Consider the following 19,696-nt stretch of genomic DNA (forward strand, 5'->3'; position numbering starts at 1 on the left):
GTAATCTTTCAGACCTGGCTATTTTATGGTATATAATACATACTTCAAATATAGAGTATATTATGGAGCATGCAATATTATATAAATGTTTATATATATCAAGCACTTAATGGACAATAGAATTTTTAAAAATATTTGCAGGGCGGTGGTGGCACACGCCTGTATTCCCAGCACTCTGGGAGGCAGAGGCAGGCAGACTTCTGAGTTCGAGGCCAGCCTGGTCTACAGAGTGAGTTCCAGGACAGCCAGGGCTACACAGAGAAACCCTGTCTCGAAAAACACCAAATCCAATATATATATTGATTGATTTATTTTTATGTGCATGTATGCTTTGTCTGCATATGTGTTTGTGCACCACATGCCTGAGAAGAGCAGAAGGCATAGGATCCCTGGAACTGGAGTTATAGGCAATTCTGAGAAGCCATGAGTGTGCTGAGAACTGAACCCAGGACCTCTATAAGAGCAGCAAGTGTACTTTACTACTGAGCCATCTCCTTAGCCCAGATTAATAGAATTATTGGGGGCGGGGGGCAAGCAGAGGGTTGAGACAGGGTTTCTCTGTGTAGCCTTGGCCATCATGGAACTTACTTTGTAGACCAGGCAGGCTTCAAATACACAGAGATCCTCCTGCCTCTGCCCCCCCCCCCAATGCTGGGATTAAAGGCATATGCCATTGGTCAACAATAGAATTTTTAATAATAAGCATTTCCAAAGAATTAAATAATATGCTTGGCATGCAATCCTATGACTCGGGAGGCTGAAGCAGGAGTCCAAGGCCAGCTTGCACTACATAGTAAGTTTGAGGCCATCCTCAGATAGAACCAAAGACCCTATCACTAAAACCCAACCAAAAGAGACTTGAGTCCTTCAACAATGGAATGGAATACCTTCAGATAGTCTATCACCAAGCATCACCTTGACATTCAATCTTTCAGGATGGGGCTTCCTGCTTGGGGTTATAGGACAGTGGTGGGATGCATGAAGATATGGGGTTGATCTCCAATAGCATACATAAACAAAAAGGGGGGCTTTGCTATGAGAGGAAATAGATAATTTCCTAGGTCCCACAAACAATAGAACAAACTGGCATGAAAACTTCCCCAATCAATGACAAGTGAGATAAAGAGAGCTACAACCTTTAGGTCCAGAAACGGGTGTGAATGATGTGTACTTGCCGTTAACAGTGCATGGAAGCATTCTGAACCATCTCTGATCTAGGCTGTTGGCTGATTGTCGAACTGAAATAAAGTCAATTAATTTATTGAAAAAAGGAACTAGAGATGTAAGTGACTGGTAAAGCATGCATGAAGCTCTGAGTCCTATTGCTAGCACTGAAAAAGAAAGTTAATGATGTACAAGAGGGCAGTATTAACAGAGCAGACAATGGGAGCATTACTTAAGTAGTTACATGAACATCTCTGAAGACTTAATAATTCCACCTAGACATCTACACAGACTGTAGCCAAAATAAAGTGAAATGAGACTCTTACTAGGAAGTAGAAGTTACAGGAAGAATAGGAACTAATAAAACCAGACCAGGACTGGACCCTAGCTGGTAAGCCAAGAAGCAGACAGGCTCCAGTGATCTCTGAAGTCAGTTTTTGCCTTTTAGTATCATCTACCTCATAAAAATACTTGATGAACTTACCAGAAATATTCATTAGCAGTATTTATTAGATATTTATATTTTAAATTCCAATTATTTTTTTATTAGCTTTTGCTGGGTCCAAAGACGCAGCTGCCACCCACGGTACCTTCATTTGTCTTCAAAACTCATCAGTGCCTGAACTGTAAAGAAACAAACCGTCAGAAAGAAAAGAATGTTTGACCACATATGTTTGGTAAAGGCCCTGCTTTCTGAGTTCCAGATTCCCACACAAATCTTGACTAATATTTACTTAAATCTATCTTCTCATTACCATGAACAAGTTCACCAAGGTCTGAACTCTACAATCTTGGAAAAATAAATATTATGTATTTTTTCTATTTGCAGTTCCTAGACTTTATACATATACATAAGATCATGCATGTATGTATGACATGAAAGTTGAACTGAAATTGCCTGTGGGACAAAGAGAACTAACAGAGACAGCAGGGTAGCTCAGAAGATAATGACCCTTGATGCCCAGCCTGAATGTCCAGGTTCAGTTCTCAGAACCTATAGAATGGAAGGATAGAACTGACTCTCAAATGTTGTCCTCTGACCTCTGCATGCATTCAGTTCTCCACAGTAAGTTAAGAAATGCCAAAGGGGCCGGGCGTGGTGGCTCATGCCTGTAATCCCAGCACTTGGGAGGCAGAGGCAGGCGGATTTCTGAGTTCGAGGCCAGCCTGGTCTACAGAGTGAGTTCCAGGACAGCCAGGACTACACAGAGAAACCCTGTCTCAAAAAAACCAAAAAAAAAAAAAAAAAAAAAAAAAGCCAAAGGGAGCAGGTGGATTTCTGAGTTCGAGGCCAGCCTGGTCTACAGAGTGAGTTCCAGGACAGCCAGGACTACACAGAGAAACCCTGTCTCAAAAAAACCAAAAAAAAAAAAAAAAAAAAAAAAAAAAAAAGAAATGCCAAAGGGGAGGGGTGGTCTCAAGGTGGGGTGAGAAAGGAAAGGTTAGAATGTGTGCAGGATGTGGTGAACATCCATTAAACACTAGTATGAGCTGGGTGTGGTGGCGCACGCCTTTAAGCCGAGCACTTGGGAGGCAGAGGCAGGTGGATTTCTGAGTTCGAGGTCAGCCTGGTCTACAGAGTGAGTTCCAGGACAGCCAGGGCTACACAGAGAAACCCTGTCTTGAAAAAAAAACAAAAACCCTCATATGAAAATTTAAAAAAATAATGTTTTATCTGGACTCTGAGCTAAGTAAGGTAAAACACACCTTTAATCCCACACTTAGAAGGAGAGAGAGGGGGAATCTTTGTGAATTCCAGGTCAGCCTGGTCTACATGGTGAGTTTCAGGCCAGCAAAGGCTACATAGTGAGACTCTGGCTCAAAAGAAAGAGAGAGAGAGATGGCTGGTGAGATGGCTCAGCGGTTAAGAGTGCCAACTGTTCTTCTGAAGGTCCTGAGTTCAAATCCCAGCAACCACATGGTGGCTCACAACTATCTGTAATGAGATCTGACTCCCTCTTCTGGAGTGTCTGAAGACAGCTACAGTATACTTACATATAATAAATATATAAATCTTTAAAAAAGAAAAAAGAAAGAGAGAGAGAGAGAGAGAGAGAGAAAACCTGCTGCCTAATTTCTCAGTTTCAATTAGGTTCATTTTAAAAGGATATAAGGAAGAAAATTCACACAAAACTAAATATTTAAAAGGGCAGGAGAGATGGAAATGGTTAAGAGCATTGACTGTGGGGCTGAAGAGATGGCTCAGCGGTTAAGAACTCTTTCAGAGGTCCTGAGTTCAATTCCCAGCAACCACATGGTGGCTCACAACCATCTCTAACGGGATTTGATGCTCTCTTCTGGTGTGTCTAAAGAAAGCAATGGTATACTCATACATAAAATAAATATATCTTTAAAAAGAAAAAAAAACAAAAAGAGCACTGAATGCTCTTCTGGAGGTCTTGAGTTTGATTCCCAGCAACCACATGGTGACTCACAATTGTTTGTAATGGGATCTGATGCCTTCTTCTGGTGTGTCTGAAGACAGAGACATAAAGCAAATAAATAAATCTTTTTTTTAATTAAAAAAAAAAAAGACCTGGGTTTCATTCGAAGCACTCGGATGGCAGCTCACAAACTATAATTCCAGGTCTGGGAGAATCTGGTCCCTTTCTGACCTCTGGTGTATCATGCACACATGTGGAGCAGAGGTATTAATGGGGGCAAAATACCAGTACATATAAAACTAAAAAACCAACAAAAAAAAACAAAAACAAAGAAACAAAAAAAAACTTTTTAAGGTTTATTTATATATATAAGTACACTGTCACTGTCATCAGACATACTAGAAAAGGGCATCAGATCCCATTATAGATGGTTGTGAGCCACATATGGTTGCTGGGAATTGAATTAGTACCTCTGGGAGAGTAGTCAGTGCTCTTAACCACTGAGCCATCTCTCCAGCCCCCAGTTTTTAACTTTTAAATGTTAAAAGCAAAAACAAAACAAAAAGCAAAACAACAACAAAAACTCAGATGTTCCTAACTCAGAGTTTATGGGTAGGTTTGTGTGTATGTATGTGTGTATGTGTGTGTGTGTGTGTGTACATGTATCTTTCTTTCTTTCTTTTTTTTGGTCTCTTCTTCCTTCTCTCTTTTTTTTTAGAGGAATTTTATTAATTCAAATTAATCTCCAAATGGTAAATTTATGGTAAATTTATTTCCCAAATGCAAAAATGATTTGGCACAGATAAGTTTTCAGTTTAAACTCAGTTCTACTGTGTAGTTCACCCACTTCTCTCTGGTGGCTGACTGTAGACAGCTGCTAGGAAAAGAAGGTTGGCCACGGATATCTTTTGGGGATGGAGCAGTGTTTACTTTTCCAAATTCTAGCTCTCCAATGTGACCCCGAGCCCTAGAGCCCTACTGCAAGCTGAAATGTAGCCTTCAAAGAGAAAGGAATCTGCTGCAAGGCTCAGCAGGAACTTATCTTGGCCTGCTTCTCAACACTACCAACAGACATTAATAGCATGCTGAGAAATAAGCTTTCAGATCTTGTAAGGCTTGAGCGCCCCCTGGTGAAGCCAAATTTCTAGGTCTTCTCTAAGTTACTGTTTTTGATGAGGGCAGGTGATTGAGACAGAGGTGCTAAGTCTTCATACTTAAAAACTCCTGGCCTGGCCGGGCAGTGGTGGCGCACGCCTGTAATCCCAACACTTGGGAGGCAGAGGCAGGTGGATTTCTGAGTTCGAGGCCAGCCTGGTCTACAGAGTGAGTTCCAGGACAGCCAGGGCTATACAGAGAAACCCTGTCTCGAAAAACCAAACAAACAAACAAACAAACAAAAAACAAACTCCTGGACCCCATGACTGCCTTACATCCTCACCTGCAAATTCTTGCAACTTCTTGCGCTCTTCTAGGTTATACTGAAGCTTTTCCAGTAACTCAAAATATCGGAAAAGTGAATCTCTGGGCCAAACAACACGGTCATCCTGATCCATGTCCATCAGCCCAGGCAGGTTCTCATGCACCAGAGACTCCCAGTCCAGGTTTTCTGTGAGGAAGAATGCCTCTTTAAAACATGTCTAAGTTAGATGTGGAGGCACACACCTGCAATCCCAGAGCTTGGGAGGCTGAGTCACTACCTTGCTAGGGTTATATAACGACTTACAAGCTAGCTTGGGCTACAGGGCCCCTGCAAAAGGGAAGGGAGAAAAAAAGAGGAGGCAATGGTAACCCAGATGTCTTACACTTGCTTACCCTCCCAGAATTTGTAGCATAAGGCAGGAGAATTGAATTTTAAAATCATCCTGGGCCACAAAACAATGACCATGGGTCTCATAAGCAAGAGGAATGTGAATTCAAATGGAAGGAGCCACTCTGCATACCGAAGAAAGCAATATCGCCTACAGTGGAGCCGTGGGATGAAGAGTTGGAAGGGGAATCTGGGTAGGCCTTTTCTTTTGACTCTTTTTGTACTTTTCCAGCTTCAGCCTGTTCATTGTAGCTTTTCGTGGGATAGCTTTTCTCGGCATAGCTTTTCTCAGGATAGCTTTTCGTGGGATAGCTTTTCTCAGCATCAATTTTCTCGCTATCGCTTTTCTCTTCATCACTCTTCTCGCTATCGCTTTTCTCGCTATCGCTTGTCTCTTTATCGTTTGCCTCACTATCACTCTCCTTGCCATCACTTTCATCAGCATCACTTTTGTCATCTTCACTGACATCAGAACTTTCTGTTACGTCTTCAGAGATCTTTCCTTGACTGGTTCCTCTATACATATAGAAAGAAAATTTGTTGCTTCAAATATACTTACAAGACGTGGTAGTCCATTTATTATGCCAGTCCAGAGCCTGGCATCCCGAAAGCTTTGACTTACAGCTTTAAGAACCAAACTGTTGAGCTGGGCGTGGTGGTGCACGCCTGTAATCCCAGCACTTGGGAGGCAGAGGCCGGCAGATTTCTGCGTTCGAGGCCAGCCTGGACTACACAGTGAGTTCCAGGACAGCCAGGGCTAGACAGAGAAACCCTGTCTCGAAAAACCAAAAACTAAATAAATAAATAAATAAATAAATAAATAAATAAATAAATAAATAAATTAAAAAAAAACAAACCAAGAACCAAACTTCTCAGATTCCAGGCTTAGGCACCTTCCGCTCAGTCATCCCCAGGGTATCTTTTTTAACTATTCTCTTCCTTCTCACACAAGTCCAACAGAAAACCTGTTTTTAAATGTAAATCTCTTAATACTATTCCTCTGTTTTGCTTCCATTTGTTATAAATGAGTCTGAGCTCCTACAACACACACTTATAGCCCTAAAGAAACATACTGCCGCGCTAGGGTGGTTTGAATGAGCAATGAATCCCACAGGCTCGTGCATTTGAGCACTTGGTCCCTAGTTGGTGGTACTGTTTGGAAAAGTTGTGGAACCTTTAGGAAGGGGAGTTTTGCTGCAGGAAGTATGTCCCTAGGGACAGGTTTTGAGAGTTCACAGCCTGGTCCCATTTCCAGTTCACTCTCTCTGCTTCATGATTGCAATTAAAGAGGTGAGTCTCTGCTTGCTGCTCTGGCTATGCCTTGCCTGCCATTATTCTATTCTCTTGGGAAACAGAAGCCAAAGTAAACTCTTCCTTCTGTAAGTTACCTTGGTCTGGATGTTTTATCACAGCTGCTGAAAAGTAGCTAATATGTAATCCATTCTTTCACTGGCTTCATCTCCTGTTATTTATGTTCTGCTCCATTACAATGGTCAATTCTGTTTCTCAAATGCATTAGGTGTACTTTCAGTTTAGAATATTTGCAGCAGCTATTCTCTCTGCTACTAACACTTTCACCACATACACTCAGAAATCTCATCGTTTTCAACTCTTTGCTCACATATTACTTTTAATGAGAATGCCCTGTTTATAACTTCAAGCCATAGGCAGTCATGATGGGCTAAAGTTAAAAATAATTGAGGAAAAATCTTCCACAAAAACAAAATGATCAGCTAAGTGTAGTGGCACATGTGTGTAATCCCAGGGCTCAGGGGCAGATGCGGGATTAGCTCTGTGACTTTGAAGTGAGTCACACTCCAGGACAGCCAGGACTATAGAAAGAAACACTGTCAACAAAACAAACAACCCCTCATGGCTTCACCTGTTTTCTGCTGCCATATCTTCTTTTGGTTTCCTAGAAGGATCTTTGTTGCTAATCTAGGACCTACCCAAATAACCCAGGATGGTCCATCTAGATTAACCACGTGTGCGAAGACACCCATGGGTTTAGAGAGTTAGAAAACACACATATGATGTTGGAGGGTGGGTGTCATGGATACTCTCAGTGAATCCACATCTTTGGTGATTTCTACATCAATGCCTCATCTGTCCATCCCAACTCACATCATCCTCCTAACTGCCATCTGGGTTGCTATCACTACTTTACCTTAGGGATTCAGATTGATGTCTCCTACAAGAAAAAGAAAAAAGAAAGAAATTAAAATTAGAAAAAAGAAAGCCACAGGTCAGCAGAAATGTAATAAACAATAATTCAGATCTATAAGGGAAGAAACCTAAGCTATGAAGGGGAGTAGAGAAACCCCCATAGCATAAATAAGACAAAAAAAAAACAAAAACAAAAAAACAAACCACTAGAATGTGGACTTCTTTACTCACAGGGCCAAGGAAAAGAAACAGTAAATGAGTTGAGAAATAACTTTGGGTTTGAACACATAGAAGCTGACCTTTGGATAATCTGTCGCTTGAATATGTCAGCTTTGTACTGAACCTCCAGGTGGTTCATCTCCTCACTCAGCTCATTCCTCATATTCTGAAAGTTAGTAACTGCCCCCAAAGGGCCATAGGAGTTAGAAGGTGGCAGTAACTAGACTGAAAAGAATGCTTAATTGGGGAAAAACAAAGTGAAATAACTATTCCAATATCCAAACTTCCTTGCTACACTGGGTTCTCTTGGTAGAGTCCACCAACCCCAATCGCCAGTTTCTTCCCACCATCCCTCCTAGGAAGTTGTACCATACTATGTGCTTACCCATCATGGCTACTATGATATTTCGAAAGATTATGGAGCCAAGCAACAACCAAAGGATCACATAGATGCTGCTAAAGACACGGCTAGATTCTGGCACCTTCCAGATATCCTGAAGTACTGCATACCAATGATCCAAGGTGAAGAGGATGAACACTGTCACCAGGGAATTTAGTAGGTCCCTAAAAAAAAGCAGAGTGTGAAGATACAGAAGCAGAAATCTACACTTGGCTTTGTTTTTTGTTCTGAGTCTCACTGTGAAGCTCTGGCTAGACTGGAGCCCTATGTACACAAGGCTGGCTTTGAACTCAGAGGGGAACACTTGGCTTCATCTGGCCTCATTTGTATTCTTTTTGTTTATTGGTTTGGGGGAGTTTTACGAGACAAGGTTACTCTGTGTATTACTGGCTATCCTGGAACTTGGTCTATAGACCAGGTTGGCCTGGAACTCAGAGACCCACCTGCCTTCTGCCTCCTGGGAACTGGGTTTAAAGGCATGCACTACAACCACTAGCTAGTCATTCCAGTCTGATTTTGTTATGCTCCCCTTTATCATGAATAGCCTATAAATACCTCTCAATAGTCCAATTAGTCCTAGGGCTGCTATTTTCTCAATAAATGCATACTGCAGGGATTCTTCAACTTTTTTTGCATTTACTTATTGTGTATGTGCCTATGCATGTACATATGCATGCCACTTAGTTAGTTCTCTCTTCTACCATTGGGTTCCAAAACTGATTGGATTATTGGGCTTGGTGGCAAGCACCTTTATCCACTGAGCCATTTTGCTATCCCTGACTGAACTTTTTTTTTTTTGGCTTTTTCGAGACAGGGTTTCTCTGTGTAGCCCTGGCTGTCCTGGAACTCACTCTGTAGACCAGGCTGGCCTCAAAATCAGAAATCCGCATGCCTCTGCCTCCCAAGTGCTGGGATTAAAGGTGTGCGAGACACACACACACACACACACACACACACACACACACACACACGGATTAGGACATATGGCCCTATTGAGTAGGTGTAGCCTTATTGGAGGAAGTAGGTCACTGGGTTGGGCTTTGAGGTTTCAAAAGCTTAAGCCGGGTTCAATGTGTCTCTCTCTTCCTGCTGCCTGCTGATCCAGATGTAGTCTCTCAGCTCCTTCTCCACCATGGGCTCTGCCTGCATGCCACCATACTTTCCACCATGATGATAATGAACTAGACCTCTGAAATACAAGTCAGCTCCTACTAAATGTTTTCCTTTATAAGAATTGCCATGGTTGCCGGGCGGTGGTGGCGCACGCCTATAATATATATATATATATATATATATATATATATATATATATATATATATATATATATACACACACACACACACACACACACATATATATATAATATATATGTAGTATATATAATATATGTAATATATATATATACATATATACATACATATACGTGTGTGTGTGTGTGTATATATATATATATTGAATGAGGTACTTTAGACCACACAAATACCACATGTTCTCTCTCATCTGTCATTCCTAGCTCCAAGTCTTTGAAAGTGCATGTATAGCCCAGTAGTCACAGAACTGAGGAAAAAAGGCACCATGGGCATGTATAGCCCAGTAGTCACAGAACTGAGGAAAAAGGCACCATGGGCTAGCAGGACCAGAAGATCTGCTGTGAGAGTGCATCTCCTAGAAGAAATGACAGGGAAACTACATGCATAATACCTTAACAATATGGCTGCCTAGAAGAAGACCTTAACAATATGGACCAGCAAGAAGACTAGCAGAATACAGGTGATATGAAAGGGAAATGGGAAAACAAAGATGGGGGTGAACTGGGAAGAGGTGAGGAAGGCTAATCAATTTAGAAGGAGAGGGAGAGAAGGGGGGCAAATAACACTGAGGATATTTGATAAAGCCTTAAGGAACAATGCTATTTTGTATTCACCTAAATTATGCAATATAAATGTACATTGTATACATAACTTAGGTTATGCCACTTTGGCCACAGTGCTCCCCACAAGAGCGAATAGACTATCTAAAAACAAAAACCCAGTGTCAGGCATGAGAAATCTCAATTTGGGCTATGATCAGGGTAGTCCAAGTGACTCCCAAAACTGTCTAGGCTCTTGCTGCTGACCTTGGCTGCCTGTCAAAAGTGGAAGGTAAGTCCTTACTCCTGAAGACACAATACATTTTGGACACAGAACTCAGAAGATTTGAGCTGAATCTAATCTGAAAGCCTTCTTCCTGCAGCCTAGCTTTTGTAAAACCAGCATGTGCTGTGCAAGCTTCCAAGGAAGGATTATTCAGCTGTGGTGCTCTTGAACTACAACAATGACCAGCCTGGTAAAATATCCCCAAAGGACCAGGCAGTGGTGGCACACACCTTTAATCCCAACACTTGGGAGGCAGAGGCAGTCAGATGTCTGTTAGAGGCTAGCATGCTATACAGAGTGAGTTCCAGGACAGCCAGAACCACACAAAGAAACTCTGTCTCAAAAACAAACAAACAAACAAACAAACAAACAAATAAGAATTTATCCTTGTCCTCACAGATAAGTGTATCTCTCACCCTGCATCAAAGAAGTTTCTCTTTGCAACAAACAGAGACCATTATAGAACATCACATCTGCTCATAAAGCAGAGATCAACTGATCATAGGGAGCCCAGCCCCAGTGGATACATCTATAACAACGCTCTTGCACTTAAGACTCAGGGAACATTGCAGAAGAGGCATCAGAAAGATTTAAGAGTTAGAGGACCAGAAGATCTGCTGTGAGAGTGCATCTCCTAGAAGAAACGACAGGGAAACTACATGCATAATACCTTAACAATATGGCTGCCTAGATAAGACCTGAACAATGACAGTATATATACTGATGTCAACGACGAAATCTCATGGGGTTGCACCCCTGAACAAAGAACTAAGGGAAACTGACTGATGACAGCTAAAAGAAGGAGAATTAGTCTGCCATGCTGATCCCTCAACTGGTTTATCCCATATAAGGTGATTAGTCCTAAAATCATATACACACAAGCAATACTAAACAGACTCAGAAAGCTGTATTTATATATTTATGCATATATATATATATCAATAATAATAAAAAAAAGTTGATTTGAGAGGGGGTGGGAAGTCATGAGAAGGGTTAGGAGGAGGCTAAGGAGGGGGGAAGGTAAGAGGGAAAATGTCATAGTTATATTTTAATTATAGTTTTAAAAACCTTAAAAACAAAGGCCCTAGAACTGCTTGTCCTAAGCCCAGCATCGGAGCTGCAGCACTCACTGTGCCTGCTTTTCTCCCCTTTTGGTTCTGTCCCACTCTTACTCTAGATTTTGTATTATTGTGCTTTAGATGAGCTTCTCAGTATCAGACAAGCCTCTGCCTACTGAGGGTTAATTTCAGCCATGCTTACGAGAAGAACATGTTGTACTCCAGGTCCTCGATAGTTGAACGGGAATATTCTCTGAAGAAGTAGACACCAGTCACAGCAAAAACGTAGAAGAAGATAAGCAGCAACATCAAGAGGAACATCATGCTCTAGAGGTCAGGGTTCAAGTCAGGGGTAGGTAAGAGAGGCTGATCCCCACCAGCAGCCCAGGCAAGCCCACTGGGCTATCTCCTGCCAAATACAGAGACAGGATATCTCTAAATTACAGCACTTTACCTCCTATCCTTTCTCATACAAGAACACTTTTAAGAGCCTTTTGTGGTTGCCGGCACTAGGGATGAAGTGTGAGGGTCCATTTTTTAATATTTCCTGCAACAACCTTTCATGACCTTCTTTGACTATATCAAATATTAAACCCGTCTTTCTAACTTGCCCCCTACCCCACTTTAATCAGGTCACATTACCTTCAGGGCCCTGACTAGGGCCAAAAGAATAACTTTAATTTGACGGAATCGTGCAAACAGTTTGAGAGACCTCAGCACCCGACAGACCCTCAGCAGCTGGAGCCACACAGAGTGCGCCGGGACTCCTATCACCACCACAAACTCAGGAAGCAGAGACTGGGGGAGACACAGGCAAAAAGTAAAGACGCCCAAAGGATCCAGGTTACCCCTTCCATCCCACCTTCTTCAAAGTTCTCTGGGTGTTATTTTTGAATAGCATGCTCTGGTGTCTTTTAGCTTTAGTCTTTTGGAACGAACCTATTTACGCTATGTATCTCAAGTTTGTTTAGATATTTTAAAATGCAATAAAGTTAGTGTTTATCTCTTGAGTTGTTATAGAACATAAAATAATACATATAAAATATTTAAAATAGTGGCTGGCCCTTATTGTTTAGTAACTGGCAGATGTTATTTTAGGGGTTAATGTTCCTAATAACAACTATTTCTACAATCACTTTTAGTTTTAAGAGGGGAAAACATCAAAGCAGCAATTTAGATAAACATCTCTGCATTCCTTCTTGGAGGTTTTAGTTAATTTAATTTACCTAAGCATATTGCTGGTCCCTTTAACTAATCCAAAGATATCTATTCTTACCAACAAGGTAACAAAAAAGTCAAAGACATTCCAGGCATTCTTCCAGAAGAGAAAAAAGCTGGCCAACCACATTAGAAGTATCTCTACAATGAAGCTAAGCAAGATAAACCAATCTGCCACCTCCAAAGCCAGCTTCAATGGCCAAAGACTAGTGTTTGTGGATTCCATCAATTCTGTAAGGCAGAGCAAGGGAGAATAAAGGTTACGTGAGCCACTGGATAATGAAGGATGATCACCTATAAACCAGACTTGTGGCCATACTATTTTGTTTCTCTTTGAATTTTTTTTAATTTTTTTATGTGTATGAGTATTTTGCCTACATGTATACATGCATGTGTACCACATGTGTGCCTACTGCCTGAAGTCAGAAGTCAGACTGCTGTGAACTACTATGTGGGTGCAAGAAATCAAACCTGGATCTTCTGCAAAAATAACAAGTGTTTTTAATCGCTGAGCCATCTCTGCAGCCCCTGAATTTCTCATTACACTGTTGCTTCAACCTTTGTAATATAGGTTATAATTACCCATAAAACAACAGCTACACCTTACCTCTTGCTACTGGTATAAATGCTAGTTGTAAGTCACTTACAACCCATTCTACAGTCACACGGAGACTATAGAATTTCCCTCTATTATACCCCACCATCTGCCATACTTAAGCTTGTCCTAAAATTTATAGGAAAGCAATGGATCTTGAAAATACAGAAATATAACATTAAGTCTTTTAAAAATTTTAAATTTTGAATAATTTCAAAGATGTCTCATAATTGATGTGTCCCAGGATGGGGTTTTTTGTTTTTGGGTTTTTTTTTTTTTTTTGATTTGGTTTTTTCGAGACAGGGTTTCTCTGTATAGCCCTGGCTGTCCTGGAACTCACTCTGTAGACCAGGCTGGCCTTGAACTCAGAAATCCACCTGCCTCTGCCTCCCAAGTGCTGGGATTAAAGGCTTGTACCACCACTACCCGGCTGTGAAATCTTTTTCATTTCAACAAATGTTATATATTTCATCCTAAGAATTTCATTAGTTGGTTGTGGTGGAACATGCCTGTAATCCTGGCACAAAAATCTGCCTGCCTCTACCTCCCAGAATGCTGGGATTACAGGTGGGGCTCAGGATTTTTTTTTTTTTAAAGATTTTTTTATTGTGTAGTGTTCTGCTTGCAAGCCAGAAGAGGGTGCCAGATCTCAATATAGATAGTTGTCAGTCACCAAGTGGTTGTTGGGAATTAAATCTCAAACCTCTGGAAGAGGTGCTTTCAACCTGAGTCTTTTCTCCAGCCCCAAAATGCTTATTTATTATGTATATATGTATGTATGCATGTATGCATGTATGTATGTATATGAGTATCCTGCTGCTTTCTTCAGGTCAGGCTTAGTGGCAAGTAGTTTTATCCACATCTTGTTGCCCTTCCTCAAGAACTTCTGTGGAAGGACAGAAGTGTTCTCCGTAAGGATAGCTCCATTACACCTAAGTGGCCTTTATATTCTTAAGGACTTACCTGATTTCTACTACTTTTCCTAAATTTGCTGTTGCCTCAACTATGACAATAATTTTCCTACATTAGCATATGAGAATTATCCCTATTTTACAGATGCTGAGTCTTTTGAGGGAGCCTTTTGTCTTGAGACAGTCTTCTGCAACTCAGCTGGGCCTCAAAAGTACCAACAGGGGCTAGAGAGAGCCCAGAGGTAAAGAGCACTGGCTGCTCTTCCAGCTTCCATTCCTAGCACCCATTTGCAATTCCCAACTATCTGTAACTCTAGCTCTGGGGATCTGACATTTACTTCTGGCCTCTGAGGACACCTGCATGTGCATGTGAGCCACACAGTGAGCCACAAAATAAATCTTTTAAAAAGTATAACCTAAACATTAAAATGCAATATTACAGCTTCCAGAAGTTCAGATTGGTGCCTAGCCCAATTATCAGCAGACAGAGACTTCATCCAGAAACTGATGGGAGCAGATGTGGAGACCCACAGCCAAACATCAGGTAGAACTCGGGGAACACCGACAGAAAAGGAGGAGCAGGGAGGACTGTAGGAGCAGAGGGGTTGAGGACAGCAGGAGAACATGGCCCACAGAATCAATCCAGCAGGGTTCTAGGGACTAACAGAGACTGAAAAACAATGGGTTTGCTCTAGGCCCTCTGTGTATATGCAGTGGTTGTGTAGCTTGGGGTTCCTGTGGGACTTCTAACAGTGGCAATGGGGCTGTCTCTGACACTTTTACCTGCTCTTGGGACCCTTTTCCTCCTACTGAGTTGCCTTGTCCAGCCTTGATATGAGGGTTTGTGCCTAGTCTTTTTTGGTTTTTCGGGACAGGGTTTCTTTGTATATCCCTGGCTGTTGTGGAACTCACTCTGTAGACCAGGCTGGCCTCGAACTCAGAAATCCGCCTGCCTCTGCCTCCCAAGTGCTGGGATTAAAGTCGTGCACAACCACGCCCAACTGTGCCTAGTCTTATTGTAACTTGTTATGCCATGTTTGGTTGCTATTCCTCTTTTCTGAAGGGAAATGGAGGAGGGATGGATCTAGGAGATAGGGGATGTGTCTGAGGAACTGGAGGAAGTGGAAGGAAGGGAAACTGTGGTCAGGATATATTAGAAGAGAGAATAAATAAAAATAGTAAAAAAATAAATATAATAAAGATGATATAATATAACATAATATGCAATAGTATACTAGTCCAAAATAGATACTTCAATTTTTTTCTCTTATGTTTTTGAGGCAGTCTTGCTATATAGCCCAGGCTGGTCTAGAACTCAGTAAATCCTCCTGCAACCACCTCTCAAGAGTTGGGATTACTGCCAGCAGTTGTGGTGCACTGCACACCTTTAATAAAGAGGCAGGTGACTTTGACAAGTTTCAGGTTAGCCTTTATCACACAGTGAGACCCTGTCTCATATACACCCAGAGCAGGACCTGGGGATTTAACTAAGTTGGCAGAATACCTGCTTAGCATGCCCAAAGCCCTAGGTTGGTCTTCAGCACCCCTTACACCTAGCATGGTGACAAATGGCTGTGATCTTGGCACTAGAAAATAAAAGCAGGGGATCAGAAATGTAAGGTCAGCCTGGGCTACATGGTGCATCTAAGACCCAGCTGGGCTTCATGAAATATACATACTCGTTCTCTATTTTGGCCCTTTCTCTCTCTCTCTCTCTCTCTCTCTCTCTCTCTCTCTCTCTCTCTCTCTCTCACACACACACACACACACACACACACACACACACACACAGGAAAGTTAGGAATTTCTATTGGTTTCCTTTTTAGACAGTTTTACTGCATAGTGCAAGCTGTCCTTAACTCACAACCCTGCCTCAGCTTCCAGAGAACTGGATTAAAGGCATCTGTCACCACTCCTGACCTGTATAATCTGCCTGAGCTAACAACTAGACAAGATATCCTTCTGTTTTTAATACATTTTATATAATTTATAATAGTTTAGAGATCTGTAACCTCAGCTGGGCAGTAGAAGCAGGAGGTAAGATTCAAGGCCATCCTGATTACATATGGAGTTCAGGGCTAGTGTAGGCTACATGAGACTTTGTCTGAAAAAAATAAATGAAGAAAAAAAAATCTGTCCCCATCACAATGAGATGATATCTGAAACAACAAAGTGGCCAGGCCAGGAGAGAACTGTCTTCCACACAGTGCCTTTGTCGCCAGCCTCAGTTCTTACCTATTTCAACCATCAGCACAAAGGTATTCAGAAAGATGAGGGAGATGATGAATTTTGAGAAGACAGGACCTGTTTTTGTTTTTTCTTTAAGGAAACATGCTGATGAAGTGCTTTCTCATTTATGCAGCTTAAATAACAAAGACAACAATGTCAGATATGACAATTTGAAGGAAATAGTTTAAGAAAGGAAAAGTAACTCACTGGCAGAAGAGGACTAGCCACAGAAAAAAATCAAGGGACACAAAAGGATACTCTCAAGCACCCATCCAGCCCACAAGGACAGAGGCGGCCTTTGACTACAGCGCACACGAAGTCTGCTCAGCAGACGCTGGGTGTGTGTGACGTGCCCCACGCGCCGGGGCTTTATGGAGAAGCGCACTAGCTGCTCCTGATCTCCTGACATGAGTTTCTTCTGATAAGAAGGATCTGTAACAAAAACGGGAGGGTAACTGGGCATGCCTGTTGTTCAACTGGAGTCCACCAGTACTGGCAACACCTGACTGCCTTCACATATCCCCAGCCTCCCCTCAGAACAGAAAGGATAATAGATAAACACACAGCTGGGCAGGAGGACTGTGACAGCAGGTAGAGTGGGATAGGGACGTTGGTGAAATGACGGGCCCTCCTCCATTCAGCAGCTCAGCCTTGGAAGGCGCTCTTTCCCAAAGCAACTAAGAATTCTATTAGTTTAAAGTGAAAATGTATAGTTTGTCACTAACTGACCATGCTCACAAAAGCAACAGGTACAAAGTGTTATTTTGTTTTAGTCCCAGCTGCTTTAGAACCTGCTATGTAGAGCAGGCTCTCTCTGACTCAGAGCCAGTGGATCTCTGAGTCGGAGAGAGCCTGCTCTACATAGCAGGTTTTGGCATTAAATGCCTGTGCTACCACTACCAGCCCAGAAACTTTATAGTTTTAAGTACCTGTGGTGGGAACTTTTCAAAGCCAGTCAGGGACACCTGACTAGGACTCAGAGGAAGTAATAGAGGTCTTATACATAGATTCTAAGAGTTTTATTTATTTATTTATCACGTGTAGCATAGCTTCTCATCCCTAAATTTCCTTTTATTTGTACTTTAAAAAGAAGTGTGTGTGTGTGTGTGTGTGTGTGTGTGTGTGTGTGTGTGTGTGTAGGTCAGATCACAACTGTAGGGGTGGATTGTCTTCTTGTACCATGTGGGTTCTGAAGACAAACCTCAGGTTTACAGAGCAAGTGTTTGTACTCACTAAGCTATGTCTCTGGCCTTTTTTGAGATAGGGGCTCATAACAACTCATATTGTTCTCAACCAAGGATCACCTTGAATTCCTGATGCTTCCTCCTCCAGTGTGCTGGGATTATAGGCAAACATTACCCACACTTGGTTTCTTTCTTTCTTTTTTCTTTTTTTTTTTTTTTATAAATGTGTGTGTGTGTGTGTGTCTGTGCGTGCGCGCACACACATGCATGTGTAGGGCAAACAACTTTTGGGAATCAGTTCTTACCTTCCAGGTAGGTCTTAAGAATCAAACTCAATATTATCATTATTGGCAGCAGGCACATTTACTCTTTTTTTTTTCTACCTCCCTGCCAACCTTTACTCTTTAAGTCATCTTGCCAGTCCTAACTTTTTTTGCTTTTTGTTTCATTTTCTGAACCAGAATCTTGTTGTGTAACCCAAGCTGGTCTTTATTATTTAAAGCCCAAGTTCTCCCTGATCCACCCTTGAGTACCTCTCTACTTTCTTTCGAGGGTGTGGACAGGAACGTTAGGTCTAGTGTGAATGAAGGTTACTGACCAAGTATCTCGCGGAGAGTGTGCCTTGGTACAGCTTGGCTCAAGCCCTGCAAATGCTCTATGAGCGAGAACGTATCGATGAGCTTTGACCGGATAGCATCAGCTCTGGGCAGCTGCAAGTGTCCTCGTTCCTGGGCCATGTCTGTTACGAGAAGCAAGCCAAGGACATCATGCTTGAGAGCTGTGCTACAATTAGCAGGCTCTCTCCTCCCCAACCTTCTTTGCCTTTCAGAGATTTTAGGAGCCCACACACAAAAGAATAAAAAAAAAAAATGAGCAGTTAAGAATAAACACTGAGCCGGGCCGTGGTGGCGCACGCCTGTAATACCAGCACTTGGGAGGTAGAGGCAAGCGGATTTCTGAGTTCGAGGCCAGCCTGGTCTACAGAGTGAGGTCCAGGACAGCCAGGGCTACACAGAGAAACCCTGTCTCAAGAAAGACTCAATGGCTTTTGTTGTTGTTGTTGTTGTTTGGTTTTGATTTTTTTCATCTAAGCAAAAGATAGTAAAGTCATGAGATATTTGGGTTATTTTACTTTCTGACAGCATTTGTAATTAAATAGTCCTTTTTGAAAATTAGGTTTAAACGGTGCCCAGGATGGGCTGGAGAGATGGCTCAGAGGTTAAGAGCACCAACTGCTTTCTTACAGAGGTTCAGAGTTCAATTCCCAGCAACCACATAGTGGCTCACAACCATCTGTAATGGGATCTGATGCCCTCTTCTGGTGTGTCTGAAGACAGCTACAGAGTACTCATAAATAAAATAAACACATCTTTAAAAAAATTGCTGGGCAGGTGGCCCATGGCTTGGGTCCCAGCACTCTGGAGGCAGAGGCAGGCAAATCTCTGAGCACAAGGACAGTCTAGCCAAGGACAGCCAGGGCTACACAGAGAAACTCTTATCATGAAAAACAAACAAAAATCAAAAATCGGATATTTCAATCTCAAGAGGATGGTGGATCTCAGTTGAGTTCCACATTTGCCTGGTCTATATAGTGAGTTCCAGGGCAACCAGTCCTTGCCTCAAAAAAACAAAACAAAAAAAAAGGTAAAAGCTGAGTCTGTACCTGTTAGTGCATAGTACACACTATCAGTCTCAGTCACTCGGGAGGCTGAGGCCAGAGGATGGAAAGTTCTAGACCTGTGCGGATTACAGAATGAAGTCAAGTCCAGCCTGGATACCTTGGTGTGATCATGACTCAAAAAAGTCAAAAGAGGACTAAGGATATAATTCAGTGTTGGATCACTTGCCCAGCATTGTGCAAGGTTCCAGGTTCAAACTTCAGTTACGCACCCTCTCAAATAAACGAACAAATGGAGAAAATGCAGCAGGCAAGGAGGGTAGGGGGCCTAAGGCTGGACAAAGAATACAGACCTCACGTGGACCTGACGAAGCAGGATACGAGCTTGGGCAGCGGCAGGATGTAGGCTTACTACGCCCTATAATTGGACAAAGCAACGGCCTGACATTTGGAAAACGTGTCGCGTTGTGCTCAAGTGTGTGCGCTCCAACGCCCTGGAGGGAGGGAGCCGGACAGCTCAAGCTCCCCCTCCAGCCGGCTCGCGGGCCGCACTTCCGCCCACTCAGCCCTGACTTCACCCCTTCGCCTTCTGCGCCGGCGCCCTGAG

General features: G+C 42.3%; 1 protein-coding gene across 1 annotated transcript; it reads right to left on the reverse strand.

The window, feature by feature from the left end:
• Positions 1-1,656: 1,656 nt before the first annotated feature.
• Catsper2 (cation channel sperm associated 2) lies at positions 1,657-19,656 on the reverse strand. The gene is made up of 13 exons (XM_052183401.1): positions 19,443-19,656; positions 18,070-18,210; positions 16,546-16,719; positions 16,294-16,362; positions 12,611-12,783; positions 11,977-12,132; positions 11,537-11,661; positions 8,126-8,304; positions 7,821-7,920; positions 7,523-7,546; positions 5,489-5,871; positions 4,987-5,154; positions 1,657-1,788 (listed from the first exon to the last, which is right to left on the reverse strand). The coding sequence occupies exons 2-13, from the start codon at positions 18,206-18,208 to the stop codon at positions 1,757-1,759; spliced, it is 1,722 nt and encodes a 573-aa protein (XP_052039361.1). The 5' UTR covers positions 18,209-18,210; positions 19,443-19,656; the 3' UTR covers positions 1,657-1,756.
• Positions 19,657-19,696: the final 40 nt, after the last annotated feature.

Source organism: Apodemus sylvaticus, chromosome 5 (genome assembly GCF_947179515.1).
Source record: "Apodemus sylvaticus chromosome 5, mApoSyl1.1, whole genome shotgun sequence".
NCBI classification, from domain to species: Eukaryota; Metazoa; Chordata; class Mammalia; order Rodentia; family Muridae; genus Apodemus; species Apodemus sylvaticus.